The sequence below is a fragment of the Vanessa atalanta genome, chromosome 10 (assembly GCF_905147765.1).
Source record: "Vanessa atalanta chromosome 10, ilVanAtal1.2, whole genome shotgun sequence".
In the NCBI taxonomy this organism is placed as follows: Eukaryota; Metazoa; Arthropoda; class Insecta; order Lepidoptera; family Nymphalidae; genus Vanessa; species Vanessa atalanta.
In genome coordinates, this window is record NC_061880.1 from 6,301,678 (window position 1) to 6,320,976 (window position 19,299).

Below are 19,299 nucleotides of genomic sequence, written 5' to 3' on the forward strand. Positions count from 1 at the left end.
TCTGTCTCTTCGTATTGGTTTAGAATAATTCTCTGGAACATATCTATGTAATTACATAGATTTATTAAATTATTTATATTTTATGTAAGTTATTTCGAAAAAATGCATTTCCTTTCAAGACTTAGGAATTACTGTATGGTGCTAAGAGGTTAATTTCTCTCATTACCTATGTTATACATAAATATAACTTATTTATGTTTGTATACATGAATTATTAAATTATAATAAATATAATTTTTTTCAGTGTATTAAAAAAAAAACTATATTTTAATTCTTATAGTATATTTAATAAAGCAAAAATTGAAGATCTGTAAAAAAACTTTTTATATAATTATTCATCTGTCTTAAGTTTCATCGCCATTTAATTGTAAAAAAAAATACATCTTGGCAACAACGACGTTTTATTATTTGTTATCACGAAAAATTATTATATTTGGCTTGATAGATATCTAATGTTATTTTAATTATTTTTGTAATATTATAAAACTACATAAGTTTTAAATTATACGTTGTGAGTTTTAAAAGCATTTAAATTTTTTGTAAGTGATATATTAGGTTGTATGTACTACGTATCGAGGGTTTTTTTTCTAACTTAGGTTTGAATTTGTGTACGTCACATCACACGGTTATATATATATCTTACTTCATCTGATTGATGCTAATAAGGGAATGTTTTTCTTATCATTTAATATGACAAAAGTGTCTCTATAGCTTTAAAGACTTGCTGCCCATATCCAGAAATGTTATATATATTTTAAGTATTATTATTCTGTTCCATAGCAAATGTTATTTCAATATTCAAATTAATCAAATAATTAAATTAATTGATATTTTCATAAAGTTTTATAGCAATGTTTTCTCTTTCTAAGTACACCAAGCGCAAAGCTGGATTACAATGGCGTTCCAGGAGGTTCGAAACCGGCGTCCTGTTCCAAGTTTAAATATAATTTGGGCAGTGAGTCTAGAAGTTATATAGGCTGATGATTTTAACAGTTTCGTTCGGTAATCAATATAGGTGAGCGCATCGAGCGAAAATAAATCGCAAATTAATGTGCCTAACAAGTTACAAATTTAAAGCTGGCGACTGATATATACTGCTACCAAAACTGTAACGTTCTCTTTACGAACGCAGTGTTCAGTCGTGGTACATTTACGTTTGAATTGATGGTAATTTAGATATTAAATATAAATTCGAAGCACTACGCGTGTGGCAGCATGAAAGACTCCTGAAGGAAGGGATCAGAATCCGAAGAAAAATCTCGTGTTCGCCGCATTTGGCTCGGTTTGCTGTACAAAGCACGAACGAACATTGGAACATCTGTGATTGCGTTCATTTCAGGTCAGTCGCCAGCTTAAAGTTGTGTCGTTTGAAATTAAAAAAAAAATTGTCTGCTTGAATCGTTAGTAATTCGATTTATTTAATTAATGCAATATGAAATTTGTATCGCCTTAAAAATGTAGAAGCGACACCTCTACCACCAATTTACTCGGTGCCCGCAATAGATAAACAGCAACTCCAACGTCCCTTGTTTACATTATACTTTAAGTATTTGAAAATATGCAAGAAAATTAAAAAAAATCTAGTTCTATTCGCGCTCAATTTAATATTAATATATTATATATATATTTCTCGACTGGTACATATTGCAACCTGTTTTGACATATTATTTGTAATCATACTGACGTTGTGAATAACAAATACGGGTACAATCCAAAATTTTCTATATTTCCCTGTAAACGAGCCTTAATATCAATAATATACTTAATTGTGCTCGATATCTAAATCTCAGTATTTATAGGTGTATATAATATTATAATTAAAAAAAAAAAAATAACTTTAGCCACTGATTGGAATGATCACATATTTTTATTTGCAATAATCGTTATCATTAGTTATGATCTACTAAAGGTTGTAACGCACTGTTCGTGGTATGGAGTTATTATATATATTATGTTGTTTTTTATTTTTTTATTTTATTAAATTACTTTCATTAAAAAACCATTATGTTGCGCTCTTTTTTATTTTTATCTTCACTCAATTGAAGAGCAACAGAATTTGAAAATATATATTTTTTTAATTTTTAAATCAACCTATACAGCCAAAACTTACGTACCAATATATATAACATAATATGTATTATCGTAAAATATTTAATTTTCAACGTTAAATGAGGGCGTTTGCTAGAAAAATTGTAAAATTGATTGCAGTTTGGACAACATATATGAAAAATATATATTGTTGGATCTTTAGACTTCTACTGTTCGTTGCATTTAGTAAAGAATGCGTTTTCTTTTGATATTTGTTAAACTTTAAGATAATTGATCGGATGCCTGTATTTTATAAGTCTGTAGATAGATACGTATTATATGATATATTATATAATTAATTAAATAACAAATTCACGTTTATCGTAACCATGTTGTATATTTTGGATTGAAATTAACTTGTTTCATTTTATTCGCCAATCGTGATCGAATTTGGACAAAAGATGGCGCTATTTAGACATTAGATGATACATTTTATATGATTCGTGTGATTAACGGACAATAAATTGAATTTTTTTCGGCATATCATAATATTATTTTATAAAGTAATTATCTGTAATAGAAGGGTCGAGACCCGCTTCATTTATACAACACAAGTTACGGCCTTATTAATTAAAGTAGCGCCATCTCTTGACGAATTCGGACCTCATGTTTAATTTAAATTATTACCATTTCTGTCACACCGTATTGGAATTTAGAAATGTTTGAATACCCATATTATGTATCGAACATGTTCTATACTACTACTAATTTATGTTATTACGTTTGTTCGGTGTGACGGAAGTGATCGGAATGCGACTGCGTTTTGTAAATAAACAACTGTAGAGTGTGTAAGCAATATTAGCATTTTAAATTTTCAAATAAAAACCACTTTGTGAATAACTTTACGTGATGTTTTATTTTTACCTTTTGTTGTTTGTAATGATACTGTGAGGAACCTGTCAAGAATTGTACCAATTGATCATATTTTCAAGTCATCAGCGGAGCGGCGTTGCCTATAAAGAATTATTAAAATGTTGGTATTTACTTTGAGACTGTATCCTTAGTTTGTTTGAACATTAAAGTCATTCATAGATACCGTAGGCAGTCAAAATTTTACTCTTGTTTTTCTAAAGTGATTCGAGCAGATTGCTCATGCTCATACATTGCAAAATAAGGGAACTACATTGCTTTATTATATTAAAAAGGGTTTTTTTCAAGGGACATAATTATTATTAAATGTTTTAAATTTGTGTTCAGTAGACTGAGCCATTTAACAGAATAATCATTTAATTTTATTCTGAATAGTAATATTTAATATTGTTTTTTCTGATGTTATTATTATGAAATTTAGATAGTTGACTCTTAACGGATTAATTTACTAAAATGATATCCAATATCTAAATCTCATTGCCTTTGATTAGTTTAATTAATTTGAAAGTACGTCAAAGTGTAAGCGTACGTTATGCTGAATAACTGTTATAATAATTACTTATAGAGTAAATATTTTAGGAAAACTTATAAACTTAAGTACATACATAGTGTGATAATAAATCAAATATTAGATAATTGGCCTGAGTACGATAAACAAACAGATAAATATAATGTTTATCTATTTTAATTAATAAAGCAAAGATTAATGAACAAACGGATATTTATACGTGCACACACTACGGATGTCATAATTATGTTGATATTATATATACTAGGAATTTACACTACTTAACGTCACGAAAGAGTTAATAAGTTAACGTATTACCGACCGTATATGTCAACAAAATATGTACAAATAGCATTTGCATACCACCGGTTTAAAAACTTATAAACACAAAAAAATAGGTTACGTATGTAAAATTACATATAAAAATAAGGTACAATATATGCAATAAGTAAGGACATTTTTAATAAAACAAAAATAACAAAACAATAAACTACATTTATTACTTAGAATAAATAAATTACAATCTGCAATACTGTTCTCCGAACTTCAACGATATTTACACGTATTGATATAATCACAGTACTTCAGTTCGACTGAACGCATTGACCACGTGCGCAACGTGCCTCCTCACTTGGGGATGTACTTGAGCAGCTTGATCTCGTGCGTGAGCCACACGGCCAGCGTCAGCAGCACCAGCGAGCCCGCCTGGTGGCTGGCGGCCACCGGCGTCGGCACGTACGTCAGCAGCGTCGTGATACCCAGGCCCACCTGCGGGACGACATGCATTAGTACATAGTTGAGTCCGACCACATCATTCCAAGCAAGACGAGTTTATTTCCTATGCATAAAATCGTAATTGCACAAGGTGTAGTTTTCACAATAGGGTAGTCTACTATGTTTGAAAAAGTACTTAAAAATGTTGATTTTCCTAAAAATAGCCAATAAATATATATTTCGGTAAAATATACACGTTTTCTTGCCATAAAATTAAATTAAATTTTAAGCCTTTTTTATTCCCGCAAAAACGCTGTCAGTCATTTTGGTGACGTCACATTGATGAAAACAACAATGGTGTATATACGACCGACACTCATTCAAAGTTAACAATTATAAATATATGGTGTTTTTATGGGAAAACAATAAATTACAATCGCTATCGTTAATATGTAGTGTCTAGTTTTACAAAATACTAGCATTAAAACTCCAGAAAAGTTACTTATCAAAGTGCCAGATGATATTGGAATGACAGTTTTTGCCTATATGTATATGAGTAGTTAAGTTTGATAAAATAATTATAAATAGAAGATAGAAGATATAACAATCAAGTGTGACTGTCTCGTTTTGTTAAAGCGGCTAGATATAAAAACAAAAGATCCTGAGGTTCTGGGTTTAAATCCCACATCGAGTCCATAAAAAGTTTGTGAGTTTTCTGTCAAAAAAATGTATTTTGTCAAAGAATCTGGAGGTTGGAACTGTTGTAAACTTCGAAATCCAATTCTTCGGACAGCACGTCAAGCAGTCGGTCCTGCGTCTGAACTCATTTCGTCTCAGATTTACCGTTCCATCAGATTATGAGAGCGAGGTCATAGAGTGCACATGTGTTTGGGTACATACTTGTGCAATATAATATGACCTACCCATTTGGCTGGTCTGACTTAAGATTGGCCGTCGGGCCCGATATCGATCAGGACATCCTCAATCAAGTGCACAATACACAGAGTTACTGGCAAATCTTATGATGTATATATATTTATAAATCGAAGGTTTGTTTATTTGAGTCTTTCTCCTATGGGAATAGAGTACAGATTCGGGCGGCGACCTGCAGCCAGGCGGCGGCGGCGACGGCGAGCGCGACGCGGCGCGCGGCGGGCGACAGCGGGCGGCGCGCGGCGAGCAGCCCCGCGGCGCTGGCCGCCAGCAGCGTGCCCGTGCCGAGCACGCGGTGGTCGAACTGCACCGTCGTGGGGTTCTCCGTCACGTTGCGCGCGCGCGGGCTGAACGACAGGATGTCGCTCGGGATCCACTCGTCGCCCATCTTCGGGAACGAGTTGTACACGAGCCCCGCGTCGAGCCCGGCCACGAACGCGCCTGACGACGAGGAAATGTCAAATGTACGGGCGACAAATGAACCGCGATACTTTTACTCGGAGGCATCATAGTAAAATAATCCAAGAATATTTAATTTTCACGATATTTATGTAAAATATCATAATATCTAATTATAATATGGAACTAGTATATTGTGCCCAACTTTCAACTTGCTAGGTAGGTCTGCTAAGCCTACTTACCCGAAACGGCAGTGAAGAACACCATGGCTTTGACTGTGTGCGCGAGCGCAGTGAGACTCTTCAACTCCTTGATTCTCTTAATCGTGTAGCCCGAAGGGAATGGACGAAGCATTCTCAGGGATCCGGCGACGAGGCCAGAGTACAGAATGAAGGCCAAGCTGAGATGAGCGGCCAGACGATATTGGGACACTCTAGGAACATCTGATGGGCCTTGGAATCTGTCTTCAAGACCGGATTTAACCATGTACCAGCCCATTAGCCCCTGAATGGAAAGTTATGTTTTTCAAATTGGTCGAATTATATTGCACTGTCATTGTATTTGTAAAATTTACGCCTTCACATTTAATTTACTATAAAACCATTTTAATAATTTTAGGAACATTATCTTATCAGCACGCTATCACTTATTGGCCTTATAAAGCATAGCTAATATAGTGTAAAAATATAAAAGGGATGAAAATTGTGCCTCTTTCTAAGCATGATAAACTTGGAAGATTGAGAGGATTTTAAGGGCAAGCCATGTGTTCAAATGAGTAACAATAAGACAGAAACTGGTATGAAATCATACTGACACATCGGATGATGGACTTTTATAAGTGGTTGTTTTACAATTGCCGAAAATATAGACGAAAAATTCAAAAATAGCTAAATCATTTTTAACTTTGCTTTTATCAATATCAGTATTGCAAATTGTTACAATTTTTCAATTTATTTTTCAGACGTTAAAAAATCATGCAATCCATTTCGGTATATAGAATATAGTTTTTTCTTAAATGTTTTTCCATATAATTTAGTAGAAGCAACCTATTGTCTGACTAACATAACTATCTAATCATTTAATTTTTCCACTCACAGTAGTTGCAAAAAAATTTAGAGTAAATTTGTGTGCAATACTTTTTTGGTAAATTGCATAGTTTTTAAGTTCGAATAGCACAATAATACTCTACTGATAACTAACTATAACACTGCACTACCGAGACATACCGCAGTACACACTCACTTGCGCGGCCACGAGCACGCAGTAGGCCCCGACGCGGACCTTCATGGCGCGGTCCAGGTACCCGCGCGCCCAGAACCACGCGGCGGGCAGGAACACCGCGGCGCCGATGGCGCGGCCCCACGTGCGGTGCGCGTACTCCATGTACCAGATCCACTTGAACTCCGAGAGGGTAATGTTCATGTTTTTGCTGGGAAACGGAGGATAATATTAGAAGACACGAAATGTACATACACGCTGGTTGGGCTTCGAGCGGGCCCGGGCCCTGAGTATGATGGTAATAGATATTAATTTCTTTACAATCAAGAAATTGTTGTTGTTGTCACAAATAATATTGCCGTCATAAATAATATAGATTGAGTGGGCCAGTGTATTCTCAGATAAGATATATTATATCTTAGATGCCATGGTAGGCTCCAATTAAGAGTTTAAAGTCATACTTGTTGCAGTATATATAAGTGAGCAGCCTTTTCTTGCAAAACATAACTTTCCTAATGTATTTATTTAGACTTATATATCATTCTTCTCCAGTTTCTTGTACAAACACTTCAGTATACTTGAAGGTAAACTTATTAAATATGGCAGGGGAATGGTTAGTTTCCATTTGTTTTCAAATATTAGATCAAAATCAGTACCACAATGGCGTCACCACATAAAGTATAATACAATTGATTAAAATAAGTATATACTTACTATTTGTATTCAGGGTATTGCTTATATGTCTCAAATTCTGTCTGCCATTCTTCTTCACTTCTAGGAAGCTTTTCTCCTAGTAGCTTCCATGTCACCATTGAAAGACCGGACTCAGTTAAACGTGTCACTCCACCTTATAGAACAGACAATTTTTTATTGCTATTAACAAAATCTTATATTCACACAGTAGTTTGATAGTTGATAGACATTTTTTTAAACATGCAATATGTATATATTTTAATAATTGAAACATGTGTGCAAATATTATTTGCAATTTTTACTAGCTAAATCAAGGATGCATTGTGATGCAATGCAATGCTCTTATTGTGTTTATTACTTTAATAAAATTCTAGAAGACTGACAGATTTATACCTTTAACTTTTTTAAAAATTTAAAACTACCAGTCCAATTTGAAAAATAATTTTAATGTAAGTGTATCATCCCCGTTTATGTCTTTTTTAGCATGACCATCCTAATATTTATATAAATGGGTTTTTTTGTGATATATAATTCAATGAACATTGTTGTAGAATGCGCTACGAGACCATTAATTAATTATGCAAGGGTTCCGAGGAGAAAATGGGGATTAATAAATGAGGATTGTTACGTAATATTTTGAAAATCGAAATTTAATATCAGAAATGTAGTTCCATTTTGGATGCAGAATATAATTCTTTTTCTAATGTACACTTTTTTCTGATTATTGCACCTTTAAAATTATAATGTGTTAGTAAAACAGGTAAAATTCTTAAGTAACAAGAGGGTTCGAGATTTTATCTACCTTTACATGGAGGTAGAGGAAGGGGGTTTGGGAGGCGTATATGTCAAAAATCGACAAAATCATCCTTACGTAATTAATGAATGGCCCCTATGTGTATGTGAGACCGTTATCTGAAAAAATGTAAGACGTAAAATATAGAGCATAAAGAATGATTAAATATAAGCAATATCGGATTGTTAAATCAAAAGAAAAATATTAATCGTATTAAATACTTTTATTACAATATTTTAATTTTAACAACTATGCCCAAATTAGTATTATTTCTAACATAATATATATACAGTGTGTTATATATTTAATTAAATTTAATCACTGTCATAAATTCAAGGAACAATAAAATATTTGTGAATTTTAAACTAGTTCTGAATTAAAGCTTATTATTTTTTATTGTTCATTAACTTAATGTAGTTAAAAGAAAAGATTAACAAACAATATAAATATTTTTTAATATCTTCGCTTATTAAACTAAGAACGATATAGTTTATACAGATTTTAAGAATCTTAAAGCAAAGATCATAATATACTTTTTCTTCACATATAATATTATTTTAAAATAATGTAACCAATTGTAACAGTTTTGGTATAATAAGATCATTAACTATAAAGACTAGACAGAAGACCTACCTAAATGGTATAAATTAACTATCGCTATCAAAAGACCAAATTACAAGTCTAGGACATATGGAGGATAAATGTACATTGTGCAATATAATAAACCAACAATATATCATAAAAAAAAACAATACATTCCCATAGCATATAAACTATTACCCCTCTCGTCTACATCCCAAGACATTTGCAAATTAATCATAGATGCTTATAGACATCTATAAAAATGATAACATGAAAATAAAGATTTAATATACCTATTTGCTGCCATTAGTAGTACTGACAATAATATTAATTATATAATAGATGGAAAATAGTAGCGTCAAGTATCCTGCAACCATACCTAGCACTACAGCCGTAAACACCATTCCACTGCAGCCAAGAAGCCAGTACCCAACTGCCTTGCTCTGTTTTGGCTTAGGTGATGTAGAGCAGAATCTTGCAATAATGCCATTTGATTTGATCAAGTCCCGTAGCTGAAAATAAAGTTAATTTCAATAAGGTTGATTCATTATTCAAAGTTTATAACTTCAGTATTTACTTGTAAAACTTTACATAGAATTTGTTCAAGGTAGCAACATGTGTTACATTGGGCATATATACATGCATTCTGTTTGGCCACACACATCACACACACACTGGCAATTGTGCCAGAAAAATGTCATTTCCTATCAAAGTAAAAATTATCAGGTTTATTAATAAATCTTAAACATTGTATATAATTGGTGTATTTATTCATGAATGCTCTTTATTATAAAAATGCTTTTCTTTTATATAAATAACTCTTATGAGTGAATCTGTGTGCTAAAAAATGTCAGTACAACAGTGTCTAATTATAGAATCATATATTCAGGTAAAGCATATACTTACAGTAAAACCTTTATTAAATCCTGTATTATTTTTTATGGTTCTAGCTGATGTAATTAACTTCCTTGAGGCCAAATGGCTGTGTATACTTGTGTTTGATCCCAGCAGCTTACTTGGAGCCACTTTCAATGACTGAATACAACGACATCCTTGTGTTATCCACATTGTCACTGGAATAGTAATTTTTTATATTTATAAATTAAAAAATAGGTTACAATAATATTTTGTAGTCAAGTGCTTAATTTATCACTATAGTTAAGTTAATGTTGGCAGAACATAACCGATAAGGATTGATATTATTATCACATATAAGTATCATAAATAATCAATATTTTTATCGATTAAATAAATAATTCAACGTACCTTGTATTATTGTCGGTGTTCACAGAAATGATTGTAAAAGTATTTAACGTTGAACCGTACCATATAGGTACTAATTTCAGTACACTCACAAATAAAAAAAAAGTATTTTTCTTAAAAGTTTGCACCCAAATAAAAGTTAATTAAAATATTTTTAATATTGCAAAATTTTTAAAGTATTCTTATCTCTTGCTTTTTTTGTGCAACTTGATGCAACTGTAATGTCAGATGTTGACTTCGTCCGCACCAATAGCACGCGACACGCTTTCGGATTACGGAATACGGAATCGGGAATAGTTGGAATTCCGCTAAAGTTAAATGTCATTAATTGTCAATGTCATTAGTCTCGTTACGTTTATTATTAAAATAGAATAATAATAAAATAAACACAAAATTATTAAAAGCCATTAAACTAAAATTCGAAATTGATATTTAGTTATATTTGTTGTAAGAAATGAATTGAAATAATAAAAATTTTAACTTTATATTGCATTTATCATTAATTTTATTATATTGTTTTAGATATCTACTATTATATTGATTCTACTGTTGTGTTGTATTAATTAAAAAACTACTATAACAGTCACTCATAAATTAGAAACTGTTTACAATTCAAATTTTTAATAAAGTAGACATTGCAAATAAGTGTAAGGTGAGGTGAGGTTGTCCATTTCTTGTGACTTGACTTGGCAGCTTAGCGAATAACTTCTCCTTGTAGTTTTCACATTTTTTCATAACGCGTCAAGGTAGAACTTCGGTACAAATACAGAAACTTTAAAAGTAGGTACATTTTTAGATCTACCGAAAAGTTGGTAGAGTTGGGAGAACTGAAAAAAAAAACTGCACTATGAGTAATAGTGTCCTGAGTTTTAACACCTATATAGAACTCAAAAAACATCAATAAAAGTGTGACGAGGGATTTTATAACCAAAAAAGATTTTTAAGAGATCTTCTATTGTGCCTCACGATATGATTCAAGACTTCACCATTATCGATGAGATCGACCCTCATCCTAAATTAAGATCTTACCACTGCTAAAGGAAAAGAAAACATGTCAATTCATTTGTAAGTGTTAAATCTAATATCTACTATATTTCATGAATATTTTTATTTCGTTATATGCTTCTTTAGAATGACTAGTAGTTAAAATGACTTATTAAGGCAATTTGAGCGTTTTCTATTGACTGTATCACGGTGAGTGCTCTGAGGAATTATTCTCTCTAATTCCTGCTTCCCCTTTCCTTCACAAATTTACGCGTGCTGGCTCGCTATGTAACCGCCTAATTGTGATATCGATCCCATCGCGCACGAAGAGATTTGGCAATTCCTTTCTTTGTTGCACCACCAGAAAATGTAATTCTCTAACACGTGTTCCTCTTCTCTTATAACCTGGTTGCCTTGAACACAAGGCGTGAACACAACAACGTGACAAGATGCCTCATCTTGTGGGCTGGCAGGGCGAAGGCGACCAGTGCAGCTCATTGCTGATTGCACTGGTCGTCTTCGCGTTTGGACTTTAATAAGTTAGTTTCCTGACTAACTAACGTCAATTACACATGAAAATTAATATTGTGAACACAGTGAAATAAAATATGTGAGTAACATGAGACGAAGAACAAAATGTGACAATGAAAGAGTGTGTCTGAAAGTTGGCAGTGTGTGTGTGTGTGTAATTATACAATTCTGCATTTAAAGCCTTTGGCCCTATACCCGATTTCTTGTTATATCGGACTTTAGTAACATAGGATTACAAGAGTTTTCAGATCCTTTTCTTGCGGGTCATACGCCAGGTGTGAAACATCGAAATAAAAAGCTTAGTAAAACTGATTTTAACGCAGACACATTTTGCACCGTAGGTTTTTTTCAAATCTCTTAAAGTTCTTTGTTACGAATCTTTGAGTTTCTTCGAAAGCTCGCAAGCCGCACATTTAGTTAATTTAGCCACCTTTAGTCATTCTAAAGATACTAAAAAGAAATTGGTAATATATTAAAAAAAAGTAACACGCATATTAACAAGTTTACTTTTTATCTGGGATATGATTGATTCCAATTACAAAATAATCTTTCATGTAGGTAAAGACAAAAATTCTAAAACATATAACCTTCTACAAAAACAATAATTGAGCTTAAGCTTTACGAAGTTAATATAATATTATGTTTAAGTTTCCAATTCTCTGTAATCATTTGAAAGCGCTTTGATGTTTTGCAATGCATATTTAAATTCTCTTTCTTCTAATCCTTCACCAACGTAGTGATGAACAAAAGCTCGTTTTGCGTACATTAAGTAAAATTTTTTACAAAGACGCTCCCAAGCGACACGTACAGCTGATGAGTTGGATACCATTACAACTGCTCTTTGCATCGCAGCTAAATCACCACCAGGGACAGTTGTTGGTGGTTGAAAATTTACACCAATCTGCAATAATTTGAAAGTTAAATTGTTTTGAAGTAAATATTCTCTTTGTTTACATATTTACTATACTAACAAAAAAAACATAATATCATCTTGTTTGGATACCTTAATTTTTATTTTAAATTGATACATACATTACATACATTGGCAGCCTGTAAATTTCCCACTGCTGAGCTAAGGCCTCCTCTTCCTTTGAGGAGAAGGTTTGGAGCATATTCCACCACGCTGCCCCAAAGCGGATTGGTGAAATACACATGTAGCAGAATTTCGTTGAAATTAGACACATGCAGGTTTCCTCACGATGTTTTCCTTCACCGCCGAGCACGAGATGAATTATAAACACAAATTAAGCACATGAAAATTCAGTGGTGCCTGCCTGGGTTTGAACCCGAAATCATCGGTTAAGATGCACGCGTTCTAACCACTGGGCCATCTCGGCTCGTTTAAATTGATACTATATACTATATTTTAAAATTAAACGTGTTTGTTGGATGATAATAATGGATTAATCATTGATTAACAAAAAAAAATTGAAAATTATTTATGTATATAGTGAAGTTTTGTTATTCTTTACGAATGTGGTTCCAAGGTATATTTATTTATGTATAGTCGAAAATCCAAACCTTAAATCCTGTTGGTGACCAAGGTACAAATCTTATAGTGCGTAAACTTTTTATGTAAGTAATAGTTGAATTGATATCATTCGGATTAATATCTCCTCTGAATAATAAACAACACGACATGTAGCTTCCATTTCTCGGGTCACATTTGATCATCTGATTGGAAGGTTCGAAACAGGACATCATCAACTGTTGTGTGGTCATAGTTTCGTGCATCGATCTAGACGGCGGAACGAACGGGGCGAATGTAACTAAAGGATAATGGATTCTTGGATAAGGTATTAAATTTGTTCTGAATTCTACCAATTCCACATTTAAAGAACCTTCAAATCTCAATGACGTCGTCATACAGGATACTACCTGTAAAAATAATAAAATATATTTAATTTAAATATGTGAAACGTCAAGAATTCATCTGCTTAATTTGTGTTCAGAGTTTATCTTATACTCGACAGTAAAAGAAGCATATTGACATTATCTGAACGTGTCGGATAAAATTCTGTCACATGTGAGGACTCCAAACTATCACATTCTTCTCAATGCAGCGTGACGCTTAAAGGATGCTTTTTTATATTTACCATATAAATATGTTAAGTACTTTACCTGGGCAATAAGTCTGTTTAAATTTGTGTAAGTAGGACGAGGAACGTCTAAAAGACGGGCTAAAATGTCATACAATGCTTCATTGTCAAAAATAAAGCACACATCTTCTGTATCCATACATGCATGCGTTGTGAAAACAGCATTATATGGTTCTACAATAATTGGCGATATCTTAGGAGCTGGATAGATTGCGAATTCTATTTTCGAGAGTTTTTTGTAATCCCTTGTCAGTCCATCCAGTAAAAGTGCTGTAAAACCCGATCCAGTTCCACCTCCAAAAGATCTAAATATTATGAAGCCTTGCAAGCAATTACATTCTTCAGCTACTAATCGAATTCTGTTTAATGCTAAATCAATCATTTCTCTTCCAATGCTGAAATAACCTCTTGCAAAATTACTAGCTGCGTCTTCTTTACCGGTAATTAAGGATGTAGGGTGAAAAAGTCTGCGATATGTTCCCGTTCTTATTTCATCTAAATCAAAAGTATCAATTAATTATATCATCTTTATATGATATGCTACGTAATTTTTAAAATACCTATTGGTGTAGGTTCCAAATCAACCATGACAACTCTTGGAACAACTTTACCACTGCCAGTTTGATTAAAAAATGCTCCGGAACTTATATCATTGGAGTGCGCTAGTATACCGTCAGGCCTAATGCCATGTTCCAGACAATATAATTCCCAGCAAGCGTTTCCAACTTGAACTCCAGCTTGACCAATATGAATGTGTATTACTTCTTTCTGAAATAGTTTAATAAATAGTAATTGTATTGCAGTATTTTTCATTTATTTTAAATCATGCTAGTAATTCGGTCTCACAATTGCCATTACTCTAGTATTTTACTAAAAATTTTGAAAAATAATGTGATATATTTTTATTAATTATATAGTTTTTACATATTTCTTGTTATCTTTTTGACGGATTTTAAAGTAAACTGTCTCCCTGACAATAGTTTACATTTATTTCTTTAAAATCAAATTGGTCTTGCGTAGCTGTTACCAAGGTTTTGTGTGTAAGTATTATCTGGGGTATTTTTTTCCTCATTATTTATTTTAAGAAAGAAATGTTAGTATTACTTATTCCTTTTTACTAAATGAATACACTATCGATGTATATATAGGATATGTTTAAGAACAATAATAAATATTCATTTAAATACATGTCAATAAATTATATTGTATAATCCGTTTATATAAATTGACATGTATCTATATACACCGTATACTGTTGGATGTATACAGATACGGTTTATCATAAACCGTATCTGTTCGTAAATGTATCGTAACTAAAGTGTTACTGTAACAAAAAGTTAGTTCTCAAAGTTATCCAACTTGGAGGTTGTTTGAGAGGAGCAATGACACAACAAAGTACGGTACGGCGTGGCAGGTGGTAATGCAACAGTACCACAGCAGCCTGTGGTGACGCTGATTGCGAATTCTAATTTGGTTTCAGCTCCGAGTTTTTAATTCAGGCCGCCTTGCAACACACCGTGAAAATTAACGACAATTCAAAAGTCATGAGATGCGAGCTTTAGAGCAGTTTCAATTCTAACTAATAAATGTATACATTATTGTGGCTAATATCTGTTTCTAGTTGTTGCTATTAATTTAAACAAGGAGGAAATCTATAGTAAAAACTAAGTTTCTTAAAACTAACTTAACTACAGGGTAAACTTTACCCTGTAGTTGGTAACTTTTTTATTCACAACGATAAAAATATTGTGAAATAAATATTAATATTATTATAAATAAATAAATATTAACTCGTAGCATATCATATAAAGATGATATAATTAATTGATACTTTTGATTTAGATGAAATAAGATTGATTTAGATGAAAATATCGCAGAATTTTTCACCCTACATCCTAAATAATAATTTACAAGGTAAACTTTACCCTGTAGTTGGTAACTTTTTTTATTCACAACGATGCAAATAATTCATGTAAGTAATATTATATGTAAGTGCTCTTAAAATGCGAAAAAAGCTTCTTTGATAATCTTTTCCCACTTTATAAGATATTTTATTAATATTTTAAAATGTTTATAATTAGTAATATGGAAGCGCGAGACCGTACCAAGGTGCTCACTGTCCCTGGAGAGTGAACTAGTGGTACAAATTTTATATCTCTAACAGTGCAGAGAACTATGGGCGAAAGTATCTGCTTATCATCAAGTTTCCGTAGTCTTCCTAAATTAGATTCAAATAAAATGTCATATTAATGTAATGTACATTTAAATTTAAAATGTTGAGAGATGGAACAATAGGCTGTCTGGAGCAAAATCATTGCGATTCATAATAAAAAAAAAATGATAAATTGACATTTGACATAATGCGAAGTAATATGTAAACAAGTTTCATTTTTACATAATATTAGCTGTTATCTATTTTTACATTTGATAAGAGTATACTGGAAAGACTATATTTAGAGAGTTCTTAAACTAAGGAGTGGAATAAAAATGAACTTCGCCGGAAAAGTAGTAATTGTTACTGGCGCTAGTTCAGGAATCGGTGCTGCAACTGCTGTGTTTTTATCTAAACTCGGCGCCAAGTTATCCTTGACTGGAAGAAATGTGGATAACTTGCAAAAAGTTAATAAGGACTGTGAAAAATCAACATCGACATTTGTCGTACAGGCTGATTTAACCAAAGAGAATGACATTGAAAAAATTGTTAAAAGTACAGTCGATCATTACGGAAAGATCGATGTTTTAATCAACAATGCCGGCATCATCGAAACGGGAACTATTGAGAACACGACTTTGGCCCAATATGACCGCCTCATGAACACTAACGTGCGTTCAATTTATTATTTAACAATGTTAGCTGTTCCGCATTTACTTAAAACTAAGGGCAATATTGTAAATGTGTCCAGTGTGAATGGAATTCGATCATTCCCTGGAGTTTTGGCTTATAATATATCCAAAGCTTCCGTTGACCAGTTTACAAGGTGCGTAGCATTAGAACTAGCTGCTAAAGGGGTAAGAGTAAATTGTGTCAATCCTGGGGTTATTTTGACTGAGCTTCAGAAACGAGGAGGTCTCAGTGATGAGCAATATGCAACATTTTTAGAGAGGACGAAAGAAACTCATGCTTTAGGCAGGCCTGGGAAACCTGATGAAGTAGCTGCAACCATTGCATTTTTGGCTAGTGATCTAGCCAGCAATATTACTGGGGCAAGTTTGCCTGTTGATGGAGGCCGCCATGCAATGTGTCCTCGTTAAAATATTTATAATATGTACTTATTCTGTAAGTATAATGTGGGATGCAGGAATATGAAATTCTACTATATGAAGCAATGTGCCTTAATTTTTATTAATTTTAACATTTAAGAACTATATTTTATAGCAATTTTTTGCATTTTCGTTTTTTCATGCATTTAATAAAGTTTTCATTGTTAATATTTGTTTTATTATATTTTTACATTTCTAAACTGTACTCATGTTATAAATGTAAAAGTAACTGTCTATCTAACTGATTTTAATTAAATTTGGCTCAAAGCAAGCTCTTAAAATATTTTTGCAAACTGAACTCCAAGTGAGCGAAAGCGTAGGTACAAGCTCCTAATTTATATTTTAATTAAAGAAAAATGTATTTACCATATACCCTTTTTTTCTTTTATTAGAATCAAAGATATTATAATTGTTTAAGATCAATGTAGCTATTATTTTTTACATTAATTGGCCTATACTTCTGACAAAATATTAAATAATATTTAAATCTTACAATATATAATAATAATATATCTTTGTTTCTGGTGTAGCAATAGTAAGATATTATGGTGTGTGTGTGGTTGATGAAAGGATGTATTCCAACTAGCTTCCCACAGTAATCTTATAATTGTTTAGTTTTTGTCATAGTATAATAAAGATTCTGATGATTATATTGTTATATTGAATAAATAAGAAACAACCATGATGACTTAGTATTTTATAGCACTAGCTTACTCCATATTGATCAATCATCATCAATCAAAGTGCAAAGTAACATGTTTTAATGAACTCCTTGCTTTTATTTTATTTTTTTGTATTCCTTGTAATTATTTTCGATATGGTATATTTTTTAGTCCACATATAACCACAGTGTTCAAATAATTATTCCAGTGATTCCAATTCCAGCTGTTTATAAATATAAACAGCTGGAATTGGAATCACTACATTTACGAAATATTATAATAAATTGGGTCAGGCCAGTTTATGTATTTATGAAGAAATTGATTCTTAATAATGTTTTAGCTATACTAAAAGTTACAATATAAACGAACACGCCATTAAAACTAAGTTTTGCTTTCAAAGAAGCTTTATCCCAGTCTTCCTAATAAAAGGTGATGCTGTGATATACTAAGCATAAACAAAATGGGAAGCAATCAATGTTAGGTTTGTTCAATTTATTTGTCAATCGAGATAGATAAGATATGATATATAATTGTTTTATATATTGATATAGCAACTTATATAAAATTTTAAAGGAATAACACAGAACGAAATTATATGAAATGTTGTATTTATTGCATATCTCTTAATATCATTAACTTAAATATAATTATCACAATGTCTTATCATTAGTGTTGAACTGTTTGCAAACAGAGATAAATAAAATCTTGGTCATTGTAGTCTTAAACAAGTTGAAAACAAATAGATTTATGTACATTTTGAACAAAGTACAAATTATGACAAAACTACAAATTATGAATTTATTCCACTGAAGTCTTACCAGTTCAAACCAAAATATATATTAATAATACATTTTAAATTCGAATCTTACTATATTATTTATACGACACAATTTAACATAGCAGAATTTGTTTTTTTTTCTTGAACAATGACAAATCAATTAAATATGTTTAATATTCACTATGGATAAGGTCATTACAGTTTATCTTAACAATACCAACACCAATTGTGATAAATCAAAAATTTAAAGTGCTCACTATGTTTTGTCTCACAATAATTTGGTACCTAATTTATGTTCGAAAAGGTAATAAATGGTTATAATTTTAATATTAATGAGCTAATAAAACTATTTCCAGTAAGATGTAAGTAACATAAAATATGTTACATGCTATCTGTTTTATTACTAGAAATAAATTGTGACGTACAATTTAACAGATTTATTTTCCATACAACATATTAACTAGGCTATAGGTAGTACAAAAACAATCAATAAGGTATTGCATTCAACCTATGAAATCCGCTAGGAAATTACGTTACTGTTTCGGAATATTGCCACAACTTGGTATTGGATGTTAAGAAAGACTATTTATTCACGTTAGTATAACGTACAAAATTTTAAATATAATTTTAATTAATAATTTATATAGGTACTACTAGAAATAACCAAATAAATAGAATCATGACTGTTAAAACTCGGATGTCGAGTCCTAGTATTTTTAATATTTCAAACTAGGTCCCAACATCTCTATTGTTGAGCCACTGGGTTCATATTATTAATTTTTAATTAATAACTGTTAGAACAGTTTAAATTAATTTAATAAAACGGAACCTAATAGAAACACTATATTATTCAGCAAGCATTTGGTATCAAATTGTTGCAAGTATTACAAACAATAATATCCGTTTCTCAACAATTAGTATAA

General features: G+C 31.8%; 3 protein-coding genes across 3 annotated transcripts; 1 reads left to right on the top strand and 2 right to left on the bottom strand.

Annotated features, from left to right (window-relative positions):
* Nucleotides 1–3,943: 3,943 nt before the first annotated feature.
* LOC125066677 (cytochrome c oxidase assembly protein COX15 homolog) lies at nucleotides 3,944–10,331 on the bottom strand. The gene is made up of 8 exons (XM_047674888.1): nucleotides 10,065–10,331; nucleotides 9,705–9,871; nucleotides 9,178–9,310; nucleotides 7,445–7,577; nucleotides 6,755–6,941; nucleotides 5,755–6,016; nucleotides 5,286–5,554; nucleotides 3,944–4,234 (listed from the first exon to the last, which is right to left on the bottom strand). Exons 2-8 carry the CDS (start codon nucleotides 9,864–9,866, stop codon nucleotides 4,094–4,096), a joined length of 1,287 nt encoding a protein of 428 aa, XP_047530844.1. The 5' UTR covers nucleotides 9,867–9,871; nucleotides 10,065–10,331; the 3' UTR covers nucleotides 3,944–4,093.
* A 1,862-nt stretch (nucleotides 10,332–12,193) lies between these two features.
* LOC125066676 (tubulin alpha chain-like) lies at nucleotides 12,194–14,540 on the bottom strand. The gene is made up of 5 exons (XM_047674887.1): nucleotides 14,522–14,540; nucleotides 14,236–14,443; nucleotides 13,698–14,170; nucleotides 13,098–13,454; nucleotides 12,194–12,477 (listed from the first exon to the last, which is right to left on the bottom strand). The coding sequence occupies exons 1-5, from the start codon at nucleotides 14,528–14,530 to the stop codon at nucleotides 12,220–12,222; spliced, it is 1,305 nt and encodes a 434-aa protein (XP_047530843.1). The 5' UTR covers nucleotides 14,531–14,540; the 3' UTR covers nucleotides 12,194–12,219.
* A 1,499-nt stretch (nucleotides 14,541–16,039) lies between these two features.
* LOC125066678 (3-oxoacyl-[acyl-carrier-protein] reductase FabG-like) lies at nucleotides 16,040–17,087 on the top strand. The gene has a single exon (XM_047674890.1). It carries the CDS (start codon nucleotides 16,163–16,165, stop codon nucleotides 16,925–16,927), a length of 765 nt encoding a protein of 254 aa, XP_047530846.1. The 5' UTR covers nucleotides 16,040–16,162; the 3' UTR covers nucleotides 16,928–17,087.
* The last annotated feature ends 2,212 nt before the right edge of the window (nucleotides 17,088–19,299 follow it).